Raw genomic sequence first — 17768 nt, 5'->3', positions numbered from 1 at the left:
TTCCTTCTGCAGGACTTGCTGGGCATATTGCTGGGCTCTCTGGAATGAAGCACACAGACCTGAGTTTCAAAGGCTCTCAGGCATCAGAAATATACTCTGACAGGTGACACTTTGTCCTGTGATGTTTGATGTAGCTCCCTTGTGGATGACTATCTTGTAACACAAAACGTCTGCTTTAGGGGGCTTCCCTGGTGGCGCAGTGGTTAAGAATCCACCTGCCAACGCAGGGGACACGGGTTCCGAGCCCTGGTCTGGGAAGATCCCACATGCTGCAGAGCAACTAAGCCCGTGCGCCACAACTACTGATCCTGTGCTCTAGAGTCCTTGATCCACAACTACTGAGCCCACGCACCACAACTACTGAGCCCACACGCCACAACTACCGAAGCCCGTGTGCCTAGAGCCCGTGCTCTGCAACCAGAGGAGCCACTGCAATGAGAAGCCCTCGCACCGCAATGAAGAGCAGCCCCCCTCTAGCCCGCGTGCAGCAACAAAGACCCAACGCAGCCAAAAGCAAATAAATTAAATAAATAAATTAAAAACAACAACAACAACAACAAAAATCTGCTTTAAAGAGTTAATTTATGCTAGAAACTTGAGGGGGAAACCTGGGAGAATCACATGACAAGGAGACAAACTCAACAAGGGTATTTATTTCATGGCACAAGTGAAAAAGGAAGGACCCCCACCTCCTACCCTCCCAGCCTAAGCTGTTCAAATAAATTTGGGGTGTTCAAATAAATTTTGAACAAGTTTTGAACAAATTTGAACAAATTTTCAAAAAAATTTTGAACAAATAAATTTTGAATAAATTTTGAGGTGTTTATTTTAAGCTGTTCAAATTTGAGGTGTTTAAGATTTCACGTTTCATAAAATCCTGACATGGGAATTCCCTGGTGGTCCAGTGGTTAGGACTCTGTGCTTCCAATGCCGAAGGCCTGGGTTCGATCCCTGGTCGGGGAACTAAGATCCCACAAATCGCCTGGTGCGGCCACACACACACACACACACAAAATCCTTACATGCGCTACAACATGGATGAACCTTGAGGACATTACACTCAGTGAAATAAGCCAGCCACAAAAAGACAAATACTGTAGGACTCCATTTATAGACGGTATCTAACACAGTCAAATTCGTAGAAATAGGAGGAACAGTAGTTACCAGGGGCTGGCGGGGAGCAGAAATGGGGAACTGCTGTTTAATGGGTAGAGTTTCAGTTCTGCAACATGAAAATGTTCCAGAAATCTGTTTCACAACAATGTGAATATACTTAACAGGGCCAAACTATGCATTTAAAAATAATGAAACGGTAAACTGTATGTGGGTTTCTTTTTTAAACACAATTTAAAAAAATGATTTCCAGGACTTTACTGGCGGTCCTGTGGTTAAGACTCCGAGCTCCCAATGCAGGGGGCATGGGTTTAACCCCTGGTCAGGGAACTAAGATCCCACATGCTGTGCAGCACAGCCAAAAGAGAAAAAGATTTTCTATTTCAGGTTCCTATCTAGTTGGATGAGAAACAGGCTTATTTATCAGATGGAGTAATGAGCTTCACACAGTCTGGAATGGGAACCAGGTGTAACCTGCCACGGTGTCCGGTCAACAAAGAAGTTGCCTTGGTTTTGTATACCATCTTCCCTGCACGTTAATATTTTGCATCAACAAGAAATGACTGTTGAAGGCCAAGTACACTAGCCCGGCTGAACACAGCAAGACACGGAGAAACAAGGGACAGACACCCACTTGCCCCACAGTCTGCCCCTGGGCTCAGTCTGGCCAAATGCTGCCTCGGGATCATCTGGCAGCATCACTGTGCTTTCTGTCCTCATCGCCCCATGCAGCAGTCTTGGCCCTACCTTATCCCTCCTCCCACCAAGCTGTGTGTGTGTGTGTGTTCCTCTATTTTATTTGCTGGGATATTTAGTTTTAGGATTGAATATGCCTTTTGAACTGTGTCAGTACTATTATGGGGATTATTATTGCCATATACAGTTTTAAATGTTTGTCTCAACTATGTTTTCCCTCAAAGTCTTGTCTGATTTTTGTATAATAAAATTTTTGTAGAGATAATAATCTTACTGCAGGAGAACCCCACTCCCTTTTCTTTAAATTACAGCTTCAAAAAGTTCTTAGTACTGGGAAGAGCACGCCGTCTACATCTTAAGAATCTGGCCCCATGTCTGAAGAAGGGAATGGATTTTCTCTGAGCCTCAGAAGATGCCGCAGACACGACGTAAGGTCACTGTCTGAGGCCACTGGCACGACACCTAGGACACCTCGCAAGACGGTCCTGAGTGTCTTCGCTTTGTGGGTTCCAGGTGGCACACCCAAGAAGAGGGCTGAGCTGGCAGCCTCACGTCGCCTGATCACCTCCCAAACCCCTACAATCCCAGCCTCTGCCCACAGAGAGCAGGTGACAAACACCACCACTGATACATACTCTGATACACCACTGATACCTCGCGAACTAGCATCTTCGCGAGGAATCGGTCGTAACCCAGAACAGCCCCTGAGTGGAGGGCTCGCCCTGACCATGACACTCTGCACCTACAGGCACTTAATGCCCAACTGGGGGGCAGGGCAAGCAGAGGAGCCACATGTACTATCCATACCTGTCTCTACACCCCGGGCCTGAGGGTTGTGAACAAGTTTTTAGAGAGCAAAAGGTCTAACTCTTCACTATGGAAGGACATCCCAAGCATCTTGTTTTACAGATCTCCTGGGATAGAAGTGAACATCCGAGAAGTGCCAAGAGACAGAAGCTTAGTGACTGACTACGACTCTCTTGGGTGCCGAATTTTCTAGTTTCATTTGGAAGGAGTGACATTTCATTCCATTTGCATTCTGGCAAAGAGTTCCATCTCAGGCTTCAAACTTAACTTTCTAGACTGTGGGCAGAGCATCTTCTGATGGTGACCCCTCCCGTCCCTCCGCAGGTGCAATAAATCAATCCCAGTGATAATGTTCTAAATGCCACTGGAAATGGCCAAAGCCACAGCATTTCCTTTTCTTCTCTTGTTTCAACTTGTTTAAACATGTAACACGCCCCAGAAGTGTCTCAACCTCCCTCCTTCCTCTTTCAGGTTTCAAAGCTCAGAAGAAAAATGCCTCGGGAGGACAGCTCGCCTGGTGGAGCTGCAGTCAAGACCGCAAGCATCTCGACCTTCCTCTTTTCGACTGCAAACAGTGCCAAACCTGGAGCCAGAGCAGGCTGGCGAGGGAGGACGCAGTGGGGTCCGGATGGCGTCCGTCTCGGATGAGAACCGCTGGGAACCAGAGGACTGGTGACCTCCTCAAAGACACAGGAACCCCTCGTCTCCCAAATCGAGGCATGGACACAAGAGCTTCAGTTTTTGAAAGGCTTCAAGGCTGAGCTTGCTGGCTGCCCACAATTGAGAATAGACAGACATCAGGCAGTTTCAGTTGTCACTGATGTGGCGATGTGCCATGGAAAACCACAATGTGAGAATTCCCTGAAGGGTATTAAAAAATGAATTTTCCTCAGTAAAAATCTCCATTTTCATTTCTACCCTATAATTTTTAGGACAATCCTTCTCAGAAATACAGGTAAGTGGCATAATTCTTGGTAAGGCAATGTGTACCTTACGTTTGTTAGTATATATATGTCCATGTCTCTCTCTCGCCCTAACACACCTCACCCTTCCCCCTCCCCATATCCTCAAGTCTGTTCTCCAGTAGGTCTCTGTCTTTATTCCTGTTTTACCCCTAGGTTCTTCATAACATTTTTTTTTTCTTAAATTCCATATATATGTGTTAGCATACGGTATTTGTCCTTCTCTTTCTGACTTACTTCACTCTGTATGACAGACTCTAGATCTATCCACCTCATTACAAATAGCTCAATTTCGTTTCTTTTTATGGCTGAGTAATATTCCATTGTATATATGTGCCACATCTTCTTTATCCATTCATCCGATGACAGGCACTTAGGTTGTTTCCATCTCCGGGCTATTGTAAATAGAGCTGCAATGGACATTTTGGTACGTGACTCTTTCTGAATTCTGGTTTCCTCAGGGTATATACCTAGTAGTGGGATTGCTGGGGCATACGGTAGCTCTATTTGTAGTTTTTTAAGGAAACTCCATACTGTTCTCCATAGTGGCTGAACCAATTCACATTCCCACCAGCAGTGCAAGAGTGTTCCCTTTTCTCCACACCCTCTCCAGCATTTACTGTTTCTAGATTTTTTGATGATGGCCAGTCTGACTGGTGTGAGATGATATCTCATTGTAGTTTTGATTTGCATTTCTCTAATGATTAATGATGTTGAGCATCCTTTCATGTGTTTGTTGGCAGTCTGTATATCTTCTTTGGAGAAATGTCTATTTAGGTCTTCTGTCCATGTTTGGATTGGGTTGTTTATTTTTTTGTTATTGAGCTGCATGAGCTGCCTGTAAATTTTAGAGATTAATCCTTTGTCAGTTGATTCATTTGCAAATATTTTCTCCCATTCTGAGGGCTGTCTTTTGGTCTTGTTTATGGTTTCCTTTGCAATGTGTTCTTTTATTTATTGATTTAAACCCAGGACAGGGCACAGCATGTGGGATGAGGGAGAGTTTGGGGCCTGGAGCTGACTGGACCCGGGTAGGAGCCCAACTCCGCCACGGACCACATGAACCGAGGGTATGAGTTATGCAACGACACTTTCATTTCCACGTTTGTAAACTCCGGTTTAACTTCCATGACTTAGCTGTCTGTAACTTCTACCTGGTTAAAAGCAGAAAAATCTGAATAAACAAGTCACAGAGAGAACAGCACAGTAAAATCTCAACCGGTCAATGGTTGCCTCGGGCTGGTAGTTGAGGGTAGCGATTGACCACAGAAGGGGTGAGAGGGAGCTAACTTGTGTGATGAAATGTTCTAAATAGGACTGTGGTGATGGTGTAAATTTAACTATAAATTTCCTAACACTCCTCCAATTGGATGCTTAAAAGGTGAAAGTCTTATGTATGTATATTTTATCACAATACACGGTTAAGAAGAAAACAATCAGACGATCTGGATCTAGACCCAGTTTCAGATCTCTTTATCAGTAGTGTAAACTTGGTTAAAGCATGAACTTTAAGCCTTTTCAAGGCTTCAGTTTCCTCACCTCTATGAGACCACTGAAGGATGGTCTGGGTAAAGCAAGAGCAGGACCCAGGAGAGAAAGGGATCGGTTTGGAAGTGCGAACGTCTGGACTGATTTAACTCAGCCCAGGGTTACTCTGCTTACTTTTTTTTTTTTTGGCCACACTGCGCTGCTTGCAGGATCTTGGTTCCCCGACCTAGGATCGAACCCGTGCCCCCTGTGCTGGGAACACGGAGTCTTAACCACTGGGCCGCCAGGGGAGCCCTACTCTGCTTACTTTGGATACGTGAGTGTAGGCCTATGGAGTCACGGTGAAGACATAAATTTGGCCATGATGAACCACACAGCCCAGGATGCAGTCCCCAGGGCGATGTGTGGTCTTTAGTTCCTGAGAGAAGGCCAAGTTCAAACTGGTGCTACCATGAGGTCTGAAGCTAAATTGATGTGAATGTGCTCTTGTCTCTCTTCACACATCTTTTAAGTGCAATTTCACATCTGCACCACACTCAAACTATCCAAGCATCCCTGCAGAGACCACTGTTCGTCTTTTCTCACAAATGGCACGTTTGGTGACATCTTTAAATAGAAAATATAAAACCCACAGCAAACATGGCCACACTTCCGCTGTATACATACAGGCAGAATGCAACCAGGTGTTCAGAGTCCAACAGGGCTGTTGACCTTGCAAGTTGTTGAATGTCATCAACAAAGCTCACAGGGCCCCACTCTCACGACCCTGAGACCCTCTCCTGCTAATACACAGCCACAGTCATTCAGATTCGTCCAAACTCTCTTGGTAGTAAGGATCAATCTCCACCGAAGGGTTTTCTTTGCAGAGAGCTCATACTGAACACCATCTCCCAGCCCTTCATACCAGCCGGCTTCCTGGCTATTTCCTCTATTCTGGGGATCTGAGAGAAGATTTCTCTTCTTGTTTAGGGATGCGTGACCAGATATCAAAGTTAGGAACCGCTCAGTGGGGCATTCAAGGCCTCTCACGCTCTGGCCCTGTCTCATTTTCAGCCTCATATCCTGCTACTCCCCACCCCAAATCCTCAGCAGTATCTAACTCTTGCTGTTCCTCTACTTGGCAAAGCCCGCTGAGACATGTGCTTTCTGCACACGCTGTCACGACCACTGTGAAAAGTAGGGCAATCTGACAGAGTCAATAGTGCTAAAAAGCTACATTTTTTTTAAAAAGTCTCAAGCACTAGAATAAAAGACACCCCTCATTCCATCACGGTTAGAGCAGGCTTTCACTTTCTACTTTATTAATTTCTGAACGGAGACTTGCACAAACCTGTTTGACTTAACCGTGCCCCCATTCCTCCTTCTTTCCGCACCATTACGGGGGACTTTCTAATTGGAAAAAATGATGATCTTTTTAGAAGTCTTTCGGAAATGGGCTGACGTGGCGGTCACCGTGGGCTACCTGCTGGGTCTCCATTTCCTGTTCCTTCCTCTTCGGGAACCGTAGTGTCCTTCCTTCAGGCAGCCGTCACCCCTTCTCCACGCAGGCAGTGGGGCTTGGGAGGCTGATCTCACTCATCAGGTCCTTCCATCCCCCCATCAGGGACGAGTTAGGAATCCTTACTGGAGCCAGTCGGGACAGGGCACTAGAACCCATGAGAGGCTGTTACTGGCCCAGCAGTGAACTTAGGTTTAAAACTGGTCCCACCAGCCTAAAGGGGGGGACTCACATGCCATGGTTTAGGGGGAAAGAGAAAGGAGAGTCTGTTTACTGGGGGATATGAAGAACTGGATAGGAGGTATCTGTCCTATTCCTCAAAGGGATATTAAACTTAATGTACATAACTGAAAGTCCTCAAAGAACTGCCTGTTAAAATTTAACTGTGGATTTTCTGTACAATCTGGAGTTCAAAGTTGAGACACCATGCTGAGGTTTGAGTAACATCTCTCCTCCCTCTGGAGTTCAATACATATAAGTACATATTCGTTAATGTAAAATGTTATCCCACAATCCCTATCTCCCAAGGGCTTGCCTGGAGGACAAGTGGGGAAGACAAAACAGTTAAAGTAGCACAGTGGTAACTGTCAAGATTAAGGTATGAGGGGGTTCCTAGAAGACAAGAGGGAAGGGTGATCAGAGAAGGATCTTAGAAAAAGTAACCCCTGAGCTGAGACTTGATGTAAAAGATGAATAACAGAGAGGCAAAGGAAGGGCTCCAAGCAGAGAAGAAAGAACGCAGCAAATACAAACTATTACAGAGAGAATGGATAAACAACAAGGTCCTACTGTACAGTGCAAGGAACTATATTCAATGTCCTGTGATAAACCATAATGGAAAATATGAAAAAGAATGAAAAAGAGTATATGCGTGTGTGCGCGTGTCATATATACACTGCCAAACGTAAGGCAGATAGCTAGTGGGAAGCAGCCGCATAGCACAGGGAGATCAGCTCGGTGCTTTGTGACCGCCTGGAGGGGTGGGATAGGGAGGGTGGGAGGGAGGGAGACGCAAGAGGGAAGAGATATGGGAACATATGTATATATATAACTGATTCATTTTGTTGCGAAGCTGAAACTAACATACCATTGTAAAGCAATTATACTCCAATAAAGATGTTAAAAATAAAAGAAATAAAAAAAAACACACACAATGCAGCAAACACAGAGAAAAGTGTTCAACAAAGATGCTGGGACAACTGGAAAGCCACAAGCAAGAGAATGAAGCTGGACCCTGACTTCACACCATATATAAAAAGTAGCTCAAAAATGGATCAAAGGCCTACATACAAGAGCTACAGCTAGAAAACTTTTAGAAGAAAACATTAGGCAATGGTTTCTTAGATATGACATCAAAAGCACAAGGAACAAAATGAAAAGTAGAAAAACTGGACTTCATCAAAATTAGAAACTTGTGTGCTAAAAATGATACCATCAGAAAAAGTAAAAAGACCACCCACAGAATGGGAAAAAAATAGTTGCAAATCATATATCTGATAAGGAACTGGTATCCAGAATATACAGAGAACACTTAAACAACTCTATAATAAAAAGACAGCCCAGGGCTCCCCTGGTGGCTCAGTGGTTGAGAGTCCGCCTGCCGATGCAGGGGACACGGGTTCGTGCCCCGGTCCGGGAAGATCCTACATGCCGCGGAGCGGCTGGGCCCGTGAGCCATGGCCGCTGAGCCTGCGCGTCCGGAGCCTGTGCTCCGCGACGGGAGAGGCCACAACAGTGAGAGGACCTGTGAGGGGGTTCGTGCGCCTGATGCAGGCAGGGCTGCGAAGGTAGCGGTGACAAAAGGGGGCTGAAGAGATTGGCAGGAACCAAGTCATGAAGAGCCTTACAGGCCAGACTAAAGAGTGTAGATAATCTCCTGAAGGTAAAGGAGAGAAATCAAAGAGTTTGAAGCAAGGAAGCAACATGGCAGATTCAGTTATTAGAAATATTGCTTCCTCCATAATTAGCATGCCTGGATATGCAGAAAGGAGGGTAAGGAGACACTGAACTGGGGCAATGGAGAGAACAGAGGATTTCAAGGGCAACCCTGGATCATTATTCCTTTTTCCAGAATCCTAGAAACTATATATTTTTATAAGCACAGCCCCGCTTCTCAAATAACATACTTTAGATGGGACAACGGAATGCTTACACAAACATTCATAATACCAGATGGAATCTGGTAAGTTTCAGAGGAGCTTCAAAGACCACCGAGGTTCAGTTTGAATGTCACTGAGTGGGGACTAGTGGTGTCACGTGCCTGCATTCAGAACAGGAAAAACCCAGGTTACGAAACCAGCCTACACTTTCCAGCCAGGTACTAGACGATTGCAGTGAAGCACGGAATTCCAGGGCTGGAAGGGATCACAAGGCCCTTGAGCCACCAACTGTCTGATGCCTGAGTTCTACCCCAAAATAGTTATCCTGGCTTTGGTCAAAGACCTCCAGAGATTCGCCACAAAGGTAGCTCATTTTTTCCATCTTTGGACGTCGTGGACCATCAAACCCTTCTCCTTTCAGCTTGGCTGTCATCCTTGACCCAAAGTTCTTCCAGTGAGGCCACCGGGGCAAGCTGACTCTCCCCCGGGCCAGGCCTCTGGCTTGTTGGCAGCAGGTGCCATGTGTCCTGCACTGGTCTTCTCTATGCCAACGTTCCCATCCCTTCAAAGGTTCCTCGGGGACAAGGTCTAGAATCTCTTCTCTGGTCCTCAGAAATCACTAGGGAATTCCCTGGCGATCCAGTGGTTAGGGCTCGGCGCTTTCAATGCTGGGGCCCGGGTTCAATCCTGGGTTGAGGAACTAAGATCCCACAAGCCACGAGGTGGGGCCAAAAATTTTTTAAAAGTCACTAGAATTCCTTAGGGGAAAGTTAAAGAGCCGTAATGACCAGAGCACTTGTCTGAACACAGCAGGTTGGAGCAGACCACCACTGGCCTATTAACGGAGCTAAAAAGAAAAACAGCTGCAGGCCGTCACAGCACAGTTGATGCAGACAGCGCTGGCCAGGCACGAAAACCACTAAGTTGATTTCACCCAAGGTGTTACCAAACCACATCTTCTCCATCCATCTCACAAGTACACACAGTGCTCTACTCTTGCACAGAGAGCTCACATCTCTCCTCAATTAACCCAGACTCGAGAGCAATGATCAGGATTTAATATGTCAGTTGATTAAAAAAACAAATATACATTGAACGAAAAATCAATGATCTCTGTTGTTGGTCACGAAAAAGCAATGATCTCTGTTGTTGGTCAGAAGGTCAACGGCCTGATGAATGAAATGGACAGGACAGAGGGGACGCACAGAGAATGTGGAGAAGTGTGTAGCAAAGGGACGAGTTCACAGATACCAGTAATCGTATATCACAGTATCAAGTGTCAGCATTTCAGGGTTTTTCCAGGAGACAAAAAACAGAGACAGGATGTCTGCAAAGTTTATCCAAGCGAGCTGTGGAAGGCCTTGGAATTGAAAGGGATTTGGGAATGTCTGCAAGGCCAGCCGTTCGGGACGGAAAGCCCGAGCGGATGATGCGGGACCACATCCTGCTCCAGCAGAGCGGAGGGGCTAATGCTGCCGAGATGAACTGAGTCGGCCAACATCTGAGGGACAGAAACAGCAGGGGAGGAAGGCCCCGTGATCAGCAAGACCCCTGAGACACGAGGGTTCTGCATAGGCCAAGCTGTGCATTTATTAACTACAATGCACTCTTTTCATTTACATGTTTATACCTGTCTGTACTATGAAAAATGTGATAGAAAAGGAGCTTTGTGCATATACTACCTTACTGGACTTTGATGACCACCCCATTGCACAGACGTTGTAATCTATACCTCACAGCTGAGGAAACTGGGACTCCAACTTGCCTCAGGTCACACTGTTACGAAGTGGCATTTACATTTGAATCCATGTCAGTTTGAGCTCTCTCCTCTGCATCATGCCACCTATAACTTCTGGCTTCCTCTCGGTGGACGCTCCCTACCCCAGCAGAGAGCAGGGTCATCAGGAGACTGGACTCTGAAACCACACTGCTGGGTCCAAGCCTTCACACCACCACTTACTTGCTGAGATAACCTTAGACAGGTTACTTAAGGTTCTTCCCTATACTCACCTATGACATGGGGATAATAACAGTAGCTGTATCCCCAGGACCGTTATGAGGGTTCAATGAGTTTCTACTGCTAAAGCATTTTCAGAACAGCTACGCAGTATATACTAAACTAGATTAACTAAAATAGTTAACTAAACTAGGTGTGAACTTGGGCCAGCAGCTTAACCTCCCAGGCCATCATCTGTAAGATGCAGAGAACCCTGGGATATCTCTCAGTCATGATGATCACTAAATGAGATAATATATGTAAAGCACCCATACATGTCGGTTATCATTATTACCATGCTACTTTACTTAAAATCACCTGTCTTTTGTCCAAGGCTGAACAGTATCAGATAATTTACAACTCAAACAATCAGTGAAATCAGGATTTAATATGTCAGTTGATTAAAAAAACAAATATACATTGAACGAAAAATCTTGAAATACAACGTGAAATCATTAAAACGAAAAATAAAACACAGAAATGACAAACGATACTAAAAGAATTTCTTCCTGATCTGCTTTAAGAACAGGTACGCTGGCAGCATCGTGGTGTATTAACTCCATGACGGGTGCCCTACAGGGTCAAATGGAACTCACCTCACCCCACGACTTCAGTAAATGGGGGAAGAACAGTGAGTGTTAGGCGGGCGTTTTGAAGTGCCAAGGTTAAGCGTTTTCCCTTCTGTTTATAACTTTCATGAACATTTATTTATAACACTTGAGAGACAATATGACTATTTAAGCGTACACTTGGCAATATTCTAATTGAAACCACACTGATGGAAGATCTAACCTTTATGTGGTTGGGGTCCACATAATGCATTTTTTTCATGTCACATTCTTCAGTAGTATAATTTAACTTGAGGATATAAAGGATCCACACTCCAAACACAAGCAATGTACACCTAGGAAAAAAAAAATCAATTACGTATAATGATGTCGTCATGTGATTATCAAGAGAGATCATGTGAAATAACTGAAAACCTAACCCAAATAGAGTCTGTCTGCCACACAGCATAAAAGTACAGTCTTTAAGAAGACCTCTTAACTTAAGGCAGCATTTCTTATTTTTCTAACAAGATAAATTAGTCATTTATGACTGTCTTTGTTATAAGCAAATATAGAAAAAACATTTTTCTGCAAAGGTACTGCAATAAAATCTGAATCACAATATAGATTACTGGATTAAAAAAAAAACTAAGTAATAAATTTTGAACGACAGAATCAGCTTCAATTTTTTGCCACTTTAAAAGAGTCAGTCCTGAAGATGGTTATTTTGAGACTTTAGTCTGCCATCTTCTCAGATGCCTGGCTTTCAGAATAAAGTCATATTCCTTGCCTCAATTAAAAAAAAAAAAAAAAAAGTCAGTCTTGGGACTTCCCTGGTGGCACAGTGGTTAAGATTCTGCGCTCCCAATGCAGGGGGCCCGGGTTCAATCCCTGCTGAGGGAACTAGATCTCACATGCATGCTGCATTAAGAGTTCACTCTACAACTAAGGAGCCCACGTGCCACAACTGAGGAGCCAGTGAGCCACAACTAAGGAGCCCACCTGCCACAACAAAGACCCAGTGTGACCAAATAAATAAATAAATAAATTCCGTGTTATGTTATTTTATCACAGTAAAAAAATTAGGAGAAAATACAGTGAGTTCTTAAAAAAAAAAACAAGGAAAACAAAATAAACAATCTACTTATTATTCTTATTATTCTTCTAAACAATTCTACTCAGAAATGAGGCTGAGTTAAGACAGCACCACCAGTCACCTTTAAGACCACCTATGAAAACTATTTTTAAAGATCTGATAAATTCAAACTATTCTACAGTTTAAAACACGTGTGCACCCACGCGCGCGCGCGCGCGCACACACACACACACACACACACACACACACACACACACACACACACACACACACACACACACACACACACACACACACACACACTAGGAGAAAAGAACTGAGTCTAGTCCTGGTTCTAGAAATCTCATTTTTAATAAGCTCCCCAAGTGATACTGGCAAAATAAAGGTTAAAAAAAAGTTTAAACCAAGTTTAAGAACCAGTACTTTAAATAAGTTGCGTTATTGGAAAAACGAAGTCAAGGAATAACCTTAAGGGGAAAACGTATTCTAAAGAAAAGGGCACTTTAAAAACTATAGCATCTAGGGCTTCCCTGGTGGCACAGTGGTTAAGAATCCACCTGCCAACGCAGGGCACACGGGTTCAAGCCCTGGGCCGGGAAGATCCCACATGCTGCAGAGCAACTAAGGCCCTGAGCCACAACTACTGACCCTGTGTGCCACAATTACTGAAGCCCACATGCCTAGAGCCCGTGCTCCGCAATAAGGGAAGCCACTGCAATGAGAAGCCCAAGCACCTTAACAAAGAGTAGCCCCTGCTCGCCGCAACTAGAGAAAGCCTGCACGCAGCAACGAAGACCCAACACAGCCATAAATAAATAAATTTTATAAAATTTAAAAAAATATATATATATATAGCATTTAGCATAGTATGCCATAGATGCTAAATAGTTCTTAATATTTGAGGATTATGTTGCAAGAAATATTGCTAGGAAGTGTTTTCAAGACTTCTTGATTCTCATTTCAATAGACTCTACCATGAAAACTTGGACAAGCATCAATTCTTCCCTGGGATCAAATACAATGCTAAGTGAATGGGATGCAACCATTTGCATAAAAAAGAGACGGTTGGGGGAGGGGAATACACAGGCACAGTATTTCTTACATACACAAGACTGCTAATATTGGTCATCTTTAAGTGGAAAGAGGAAATGTGTGGAGAAGGGATGGGAAGATGTTTTACTGAGTACCTTTAATATCTTTTGAATCTTGTGAATGCAGTATGACCTATTCTTTTCTCCAGCCCCAGAAAAGGTATTATATTCAGTGCATTAATAATTCCCTTATTTTGATTATAAAAGAAAAAAAGGGGGGAATTCCCTGGCGGTCCAGTGGTTAGGACTCCGAGCTTTAAATGCAGGGAGCACGGGTTCAATCCCTGGTCGGGGAACTATGATCCCACAAGCTGTGCGGTGTGGCCAGAAAAGAAAAAAAAAAAGGAAGGAAGAAAAAGTTAAAAGCAGGCCCAGAATCTACAGCCCTGATTCCGTCGTTCTGTAATTCCTGGTTGCAAGTCTGTCTCAGCCACACTGTAAGCAGCACGGGGCCCAGGTCTACCTCCCATGTGGCCAGCACCCAGCATGGTGCCAGGCATATGGGGGCCTCGATAATTACTGGTTGATGACAAAAGGAGACGGAAAATGATCTGAGTGTTTATTAACATACATTTCCTTTCCCACCTTTCTTCTTCCACACCTCCCGAATTAGTAACAGGAGATGGGAGGCTAGACTTCAGGGTTGGATTTCTACCTGTCGGCATGAAAGAAAGGGTAGTTTACCACCTAGTTTGGCTGGTACCAAGTAAAACCGACAAGTTCCTCCTTTAACAATTCTATCTCGGGAGTTCCCTGGTGGTCTAGTGGTTAGGATTTGGCACTTTCACTGCAGTGGCCTGGTTTCAGTCCTCGGTCGGGGAACTGAGATCCCCACAAGCCTTGCCGAGTGGCCAAAATTAAATAAATAAATATAATAAAATATTAAGAAAACAAAAAAACAATTCTATCTCTTACTGGGATGTACGGGTGACCTGGCTGGTACCCCTCTCATCCTTTTTCGTGTTTGATATTCAATGTTATTCAAATGCCTGCAGGGGACTTTAATTAACTGTATTTTTAGATTCACTGGAAATGGCAAAGGCAAAGGGGATAGCCCTCTTGCACTAGGCAGCGGCTGGAAGGGCTGTGCACTGGAAGCTGTGGGGCCTGGAGACTCCCTGGCTGGTGCTGTGCTACCACCAAGCACAGCCTGATGCAGGAGCCCACAGCACCTGTGCTGTGAGCCTTGACTCAGATGTGCCTTTCTTTCTTTTTTTTTTTGTGGTACGTGGGCCTCTCACTGTTGTGGCCTCTCCCGTTGCGGAGCACAGGCTCCGGACGCGCAGGCTCAGCGGCCATGGCTCACGGGCCCAGCTGCTCCGCGGCACGTGGGATCTTCCCGGACCGGGGCACGAACCCACGTCCCCTGCATCGGCAGGTGGACTCTCAACCACTGCGCCACCAGGGAAATCCAGATGTGCCTTTAGATGATCCCTGAACAAGTGTGATCGCGGATGAGAACCATCTTCAGGGTTCTCACTGAATTTTTCCTCCAGTTCTACCCAGTTGACCCAAATCAGAGGTGTCTTGTGGCCCGAGGGCTCGTGCTTACTTGAGGATGTCTTTTAACAACAAGCTGGGTCTTCTCATCTTGTTCTGAGCACGGGTGTACCATTGCAGGGCGGGCCGCGAGCAATCGCTTTTCAGCTTCACACGGTTGTACTGGCTTGGCATTGCTGTGAAGAGAGGAGAGGGCAGGGGAAGGGAAAGAGGAAAGTGAGTTCAGCAGATTATGCTTTTAAAGTGCTTTTCTTCTTTTTTCTTGGCCTCTCTGCCCAGCTTGCGGGATCTTAGTTCCCCGACCAGGGCCTGAACCTGGGCCCTTGGCAGTGAAAGCGCCGAGTCCTAACCACTAGACCGCCAGGGAATTTCCTAAAGAGCTTTTTTTTTTTTTGGCGGTACGTGGGCCTCTCACTGTTGTGGCCTCTCCCGTTGCGGAGCGCAGGCTCCGGACGCGCAGGCTCAGCGGCCATGGCTCACGGGCCCAGCCGCTCCACCGCATGTGGGCTCTTTCCGGACCAGGGCACGAACCCGTGTCCCCTGCATCGGCAGGCGGACTCTCAACCACTGCGCCAGCAGGGAAGCCCTCCTAAAGAGCTCTGAGATGTGGTATAGCCATACCATGAAATACTACTCAGCCAAAGAAAGGAGTGACCGATTGATACACGCAGCTGGATGAATCTGGAGGCAATTATGCTGAGCCAATACTAAAAGGTTACATGTTGCAGGATTCCATTTGTATAATATTCTTGAAATGACAAAATTACAGAAATGTAAACAGATTAGGTGTCAGGCGTTAGGGAGAGGGTGGTGCAGTGGCTATGGAAGGGCAACAGGAGGGGTCCTTTTGGTGATGGAAATATTCTGTATCTTGACTGTACCCCTGTCAATATCCCAGTTGTGCTATTCTACGGTTTTGCAAGATGCTACCACTGGGGGGAAAGTGAGTAATCTGTGTTATTTCTTACAACTGCGTGTGACTCTACAACTATCCCAAAAGTAAAAGTCTAATTTTTGCTGAGTCTTTAACTATTAGAGATACTTACGGAACTATTTACAGATGAAACAGCAGAAATTAAATCTGCTTCAAAAAAAACCAGGAAGGGGATAAGTGTTTGTGGGAATAGCTGACACAAGTTGAGCTTTAAACTGCTGTAGATTCTGGGCAATGGGTACATGGGGCTCACTATACAATTCTCAAAACTATTTGAAATTTTCTATAATAAAAGTTTAAAAAGAAAGTAGTATATTAAAAAACAGGAAGAGGGTTACACTAAGAAAAAAACAAAAAAGAAAACATGGCTATTTAAAATATTTTTAATGGCAACTTTAAAAGAGGTTGTCTTTAAAAAATACATATGTTCTCTGGTATGCTTGCCTACTTATTCTTTTGGATTAATTTTATTCTCAAATCTTCAATTTTTAAGCAATATTACAAGGGGTATTGTAGTAGAAATCAAAACATCTCCCCTCATATCAGTTTCCCCCTTCCTCTCTCCTCTGGATTTTTAGCTGGGCACATGGCCTCCCAGAATAAAGACTACATTTCTCAGCCACCCTTGGAGCTAAGTACAGCCTTGTGACTAAGTTCTAGTCAATAGGATACAAGCAAAAGTGACCTGGAGAACTTTCAGGGTGCTTTCCTTGGCATACGCCCTTTTCTCCTTTATCCCCCTTCCTGCTGGCTGAAAACTGACACTTGATGAGCCACTTTGGACCACACAGCATGTCACCCAAGGGATGGAGGAGCAACAAGAGAGAAGGGGCCCGGGTCCCTGGACCACCCCAAGGACAGAGCTGCCAATCCACCTTAGATTGCCTGCCTCTGGACTCTTACAGGACGGAGAAATAAACCTCCACCTTGTTGAAGCAACGGTTAATTAAATCCCAGCTAATACAGGCACCGACTGTGTTATGATATTTACATATTAATTCAAGAAATAATGTCTTTACTATACTTAGTCTTGAGGCCAGGAGGAAGTTATATCTCATTATTCACTTCACTTCCCCCATTAGTGCTGTGCCATTTTCTTTGGAAAAAAAATCTTTTATCAAATTGACATCCAAGTATTTGATTTCTTGCTACTGTAAACACTCTCCCTCAACTGCAATTTTAACTGTGTAACACTAGAGTACAAGAATTTTCATAGACTTGCATCACTCCATTTGAGTAGTTTCAAAAAACTGAGCCAAGGGCCTCACTAGTAAACCTCTGCTGAAGAATCTACTGAATTCTGAAAGGAGAAGCGAGATCAGCTGAGACCCTGGAAGGTTTTCAATCACAACTTCGTGGTTACTTAGATGCACAGTCAGCCAAGTGGTGGGTCCTAGGGGGCTGCCTATGACCAGGGCATCTATAAAAAGGAAGATTCTATGATGCCCGTGTTTTTATGACCAGAATGACACTTCACACCCGCGTGGACCTCCCGAGAACAAAGCAGATGGTGGTATTGGAACCCGGATCCCACCCTTGCCCACGGCTGGCGCGCTGGACGGCGCTGTGGGCTCTGGGCTCTACTCTGCCCCCTCTTTCTCATCTGCTCTGCCACTCAGGCTGCAAGCCTGCAAACTGCATTCCCAGGCTCTCTCTTGTGCCACCCAGCTTCCTGAGGAACTGTGATTGTGTGCCGTCTGGGTGGAAAACTGGAAGGCAAAGGGAGAGGGCAGCCTTTCATATCTCTATGGTTTCTGGTTTCCTGCTGGATACGGACTGGGACATCAGATGACTCTTCTGCTACTTTTAGGAAAGTGGAACCAAACAGGAAGAGGCTCTGGAGGTGAGAGGAGGGTCTACAGTCCTGGACTCCTTCCTCTTCGTACCACTACTGCCACACAACACACTCACGCATCATTCAAACGCTCAAAAAAAAAAAA

General features: G+C 45.0%; 1 protein-coding gene across 1 annotated transcript in view; it reads right to left on the bottom strand.

The window, feature by feature from the left end:
- Positions 1 to 17768, bottom strand: part of ST3GAL5 (ST3 beta-galactoside alpha-2,3-sialyltransferase 5) — a 49832-nt gene that overhangs the window by 10536 nt on the left and 21528 nt on the right. The window contains 3 exon segments of the mRNA XM_007466745.1: positions 1 to 39; positions 11452 to 11563; positions 14947 to 15070. Of these exon segments, the coding sequence (XP_007466807.1) occupies positions 1 to 39; positions 11452 to 11563; positions 14947 to 15070 (275 nt within the window).

The sequence above is a fragment of the Lipotes vexillifer genome, unplaced genomic scaffold, assembly GCF_000442215.2.
Source record: "Lipotes vexillifer unplaced genomic scaffold, Lipotes_vexillifer_v1.1 scaffold1158, whole genome shotgun sequence".
NCBI classification, from domain to species: Eukaryota; Metazoa; Chordata; class Mammalia; order Artiodactyla; family Lipotidae; genus Lipotes; species Lipotes vexillifer.
The sequence above is the reverse complement of the archived record's forward strand: the minus strand, read 5'-3'. Positions and strand labels throughout refer to the sequence as shown.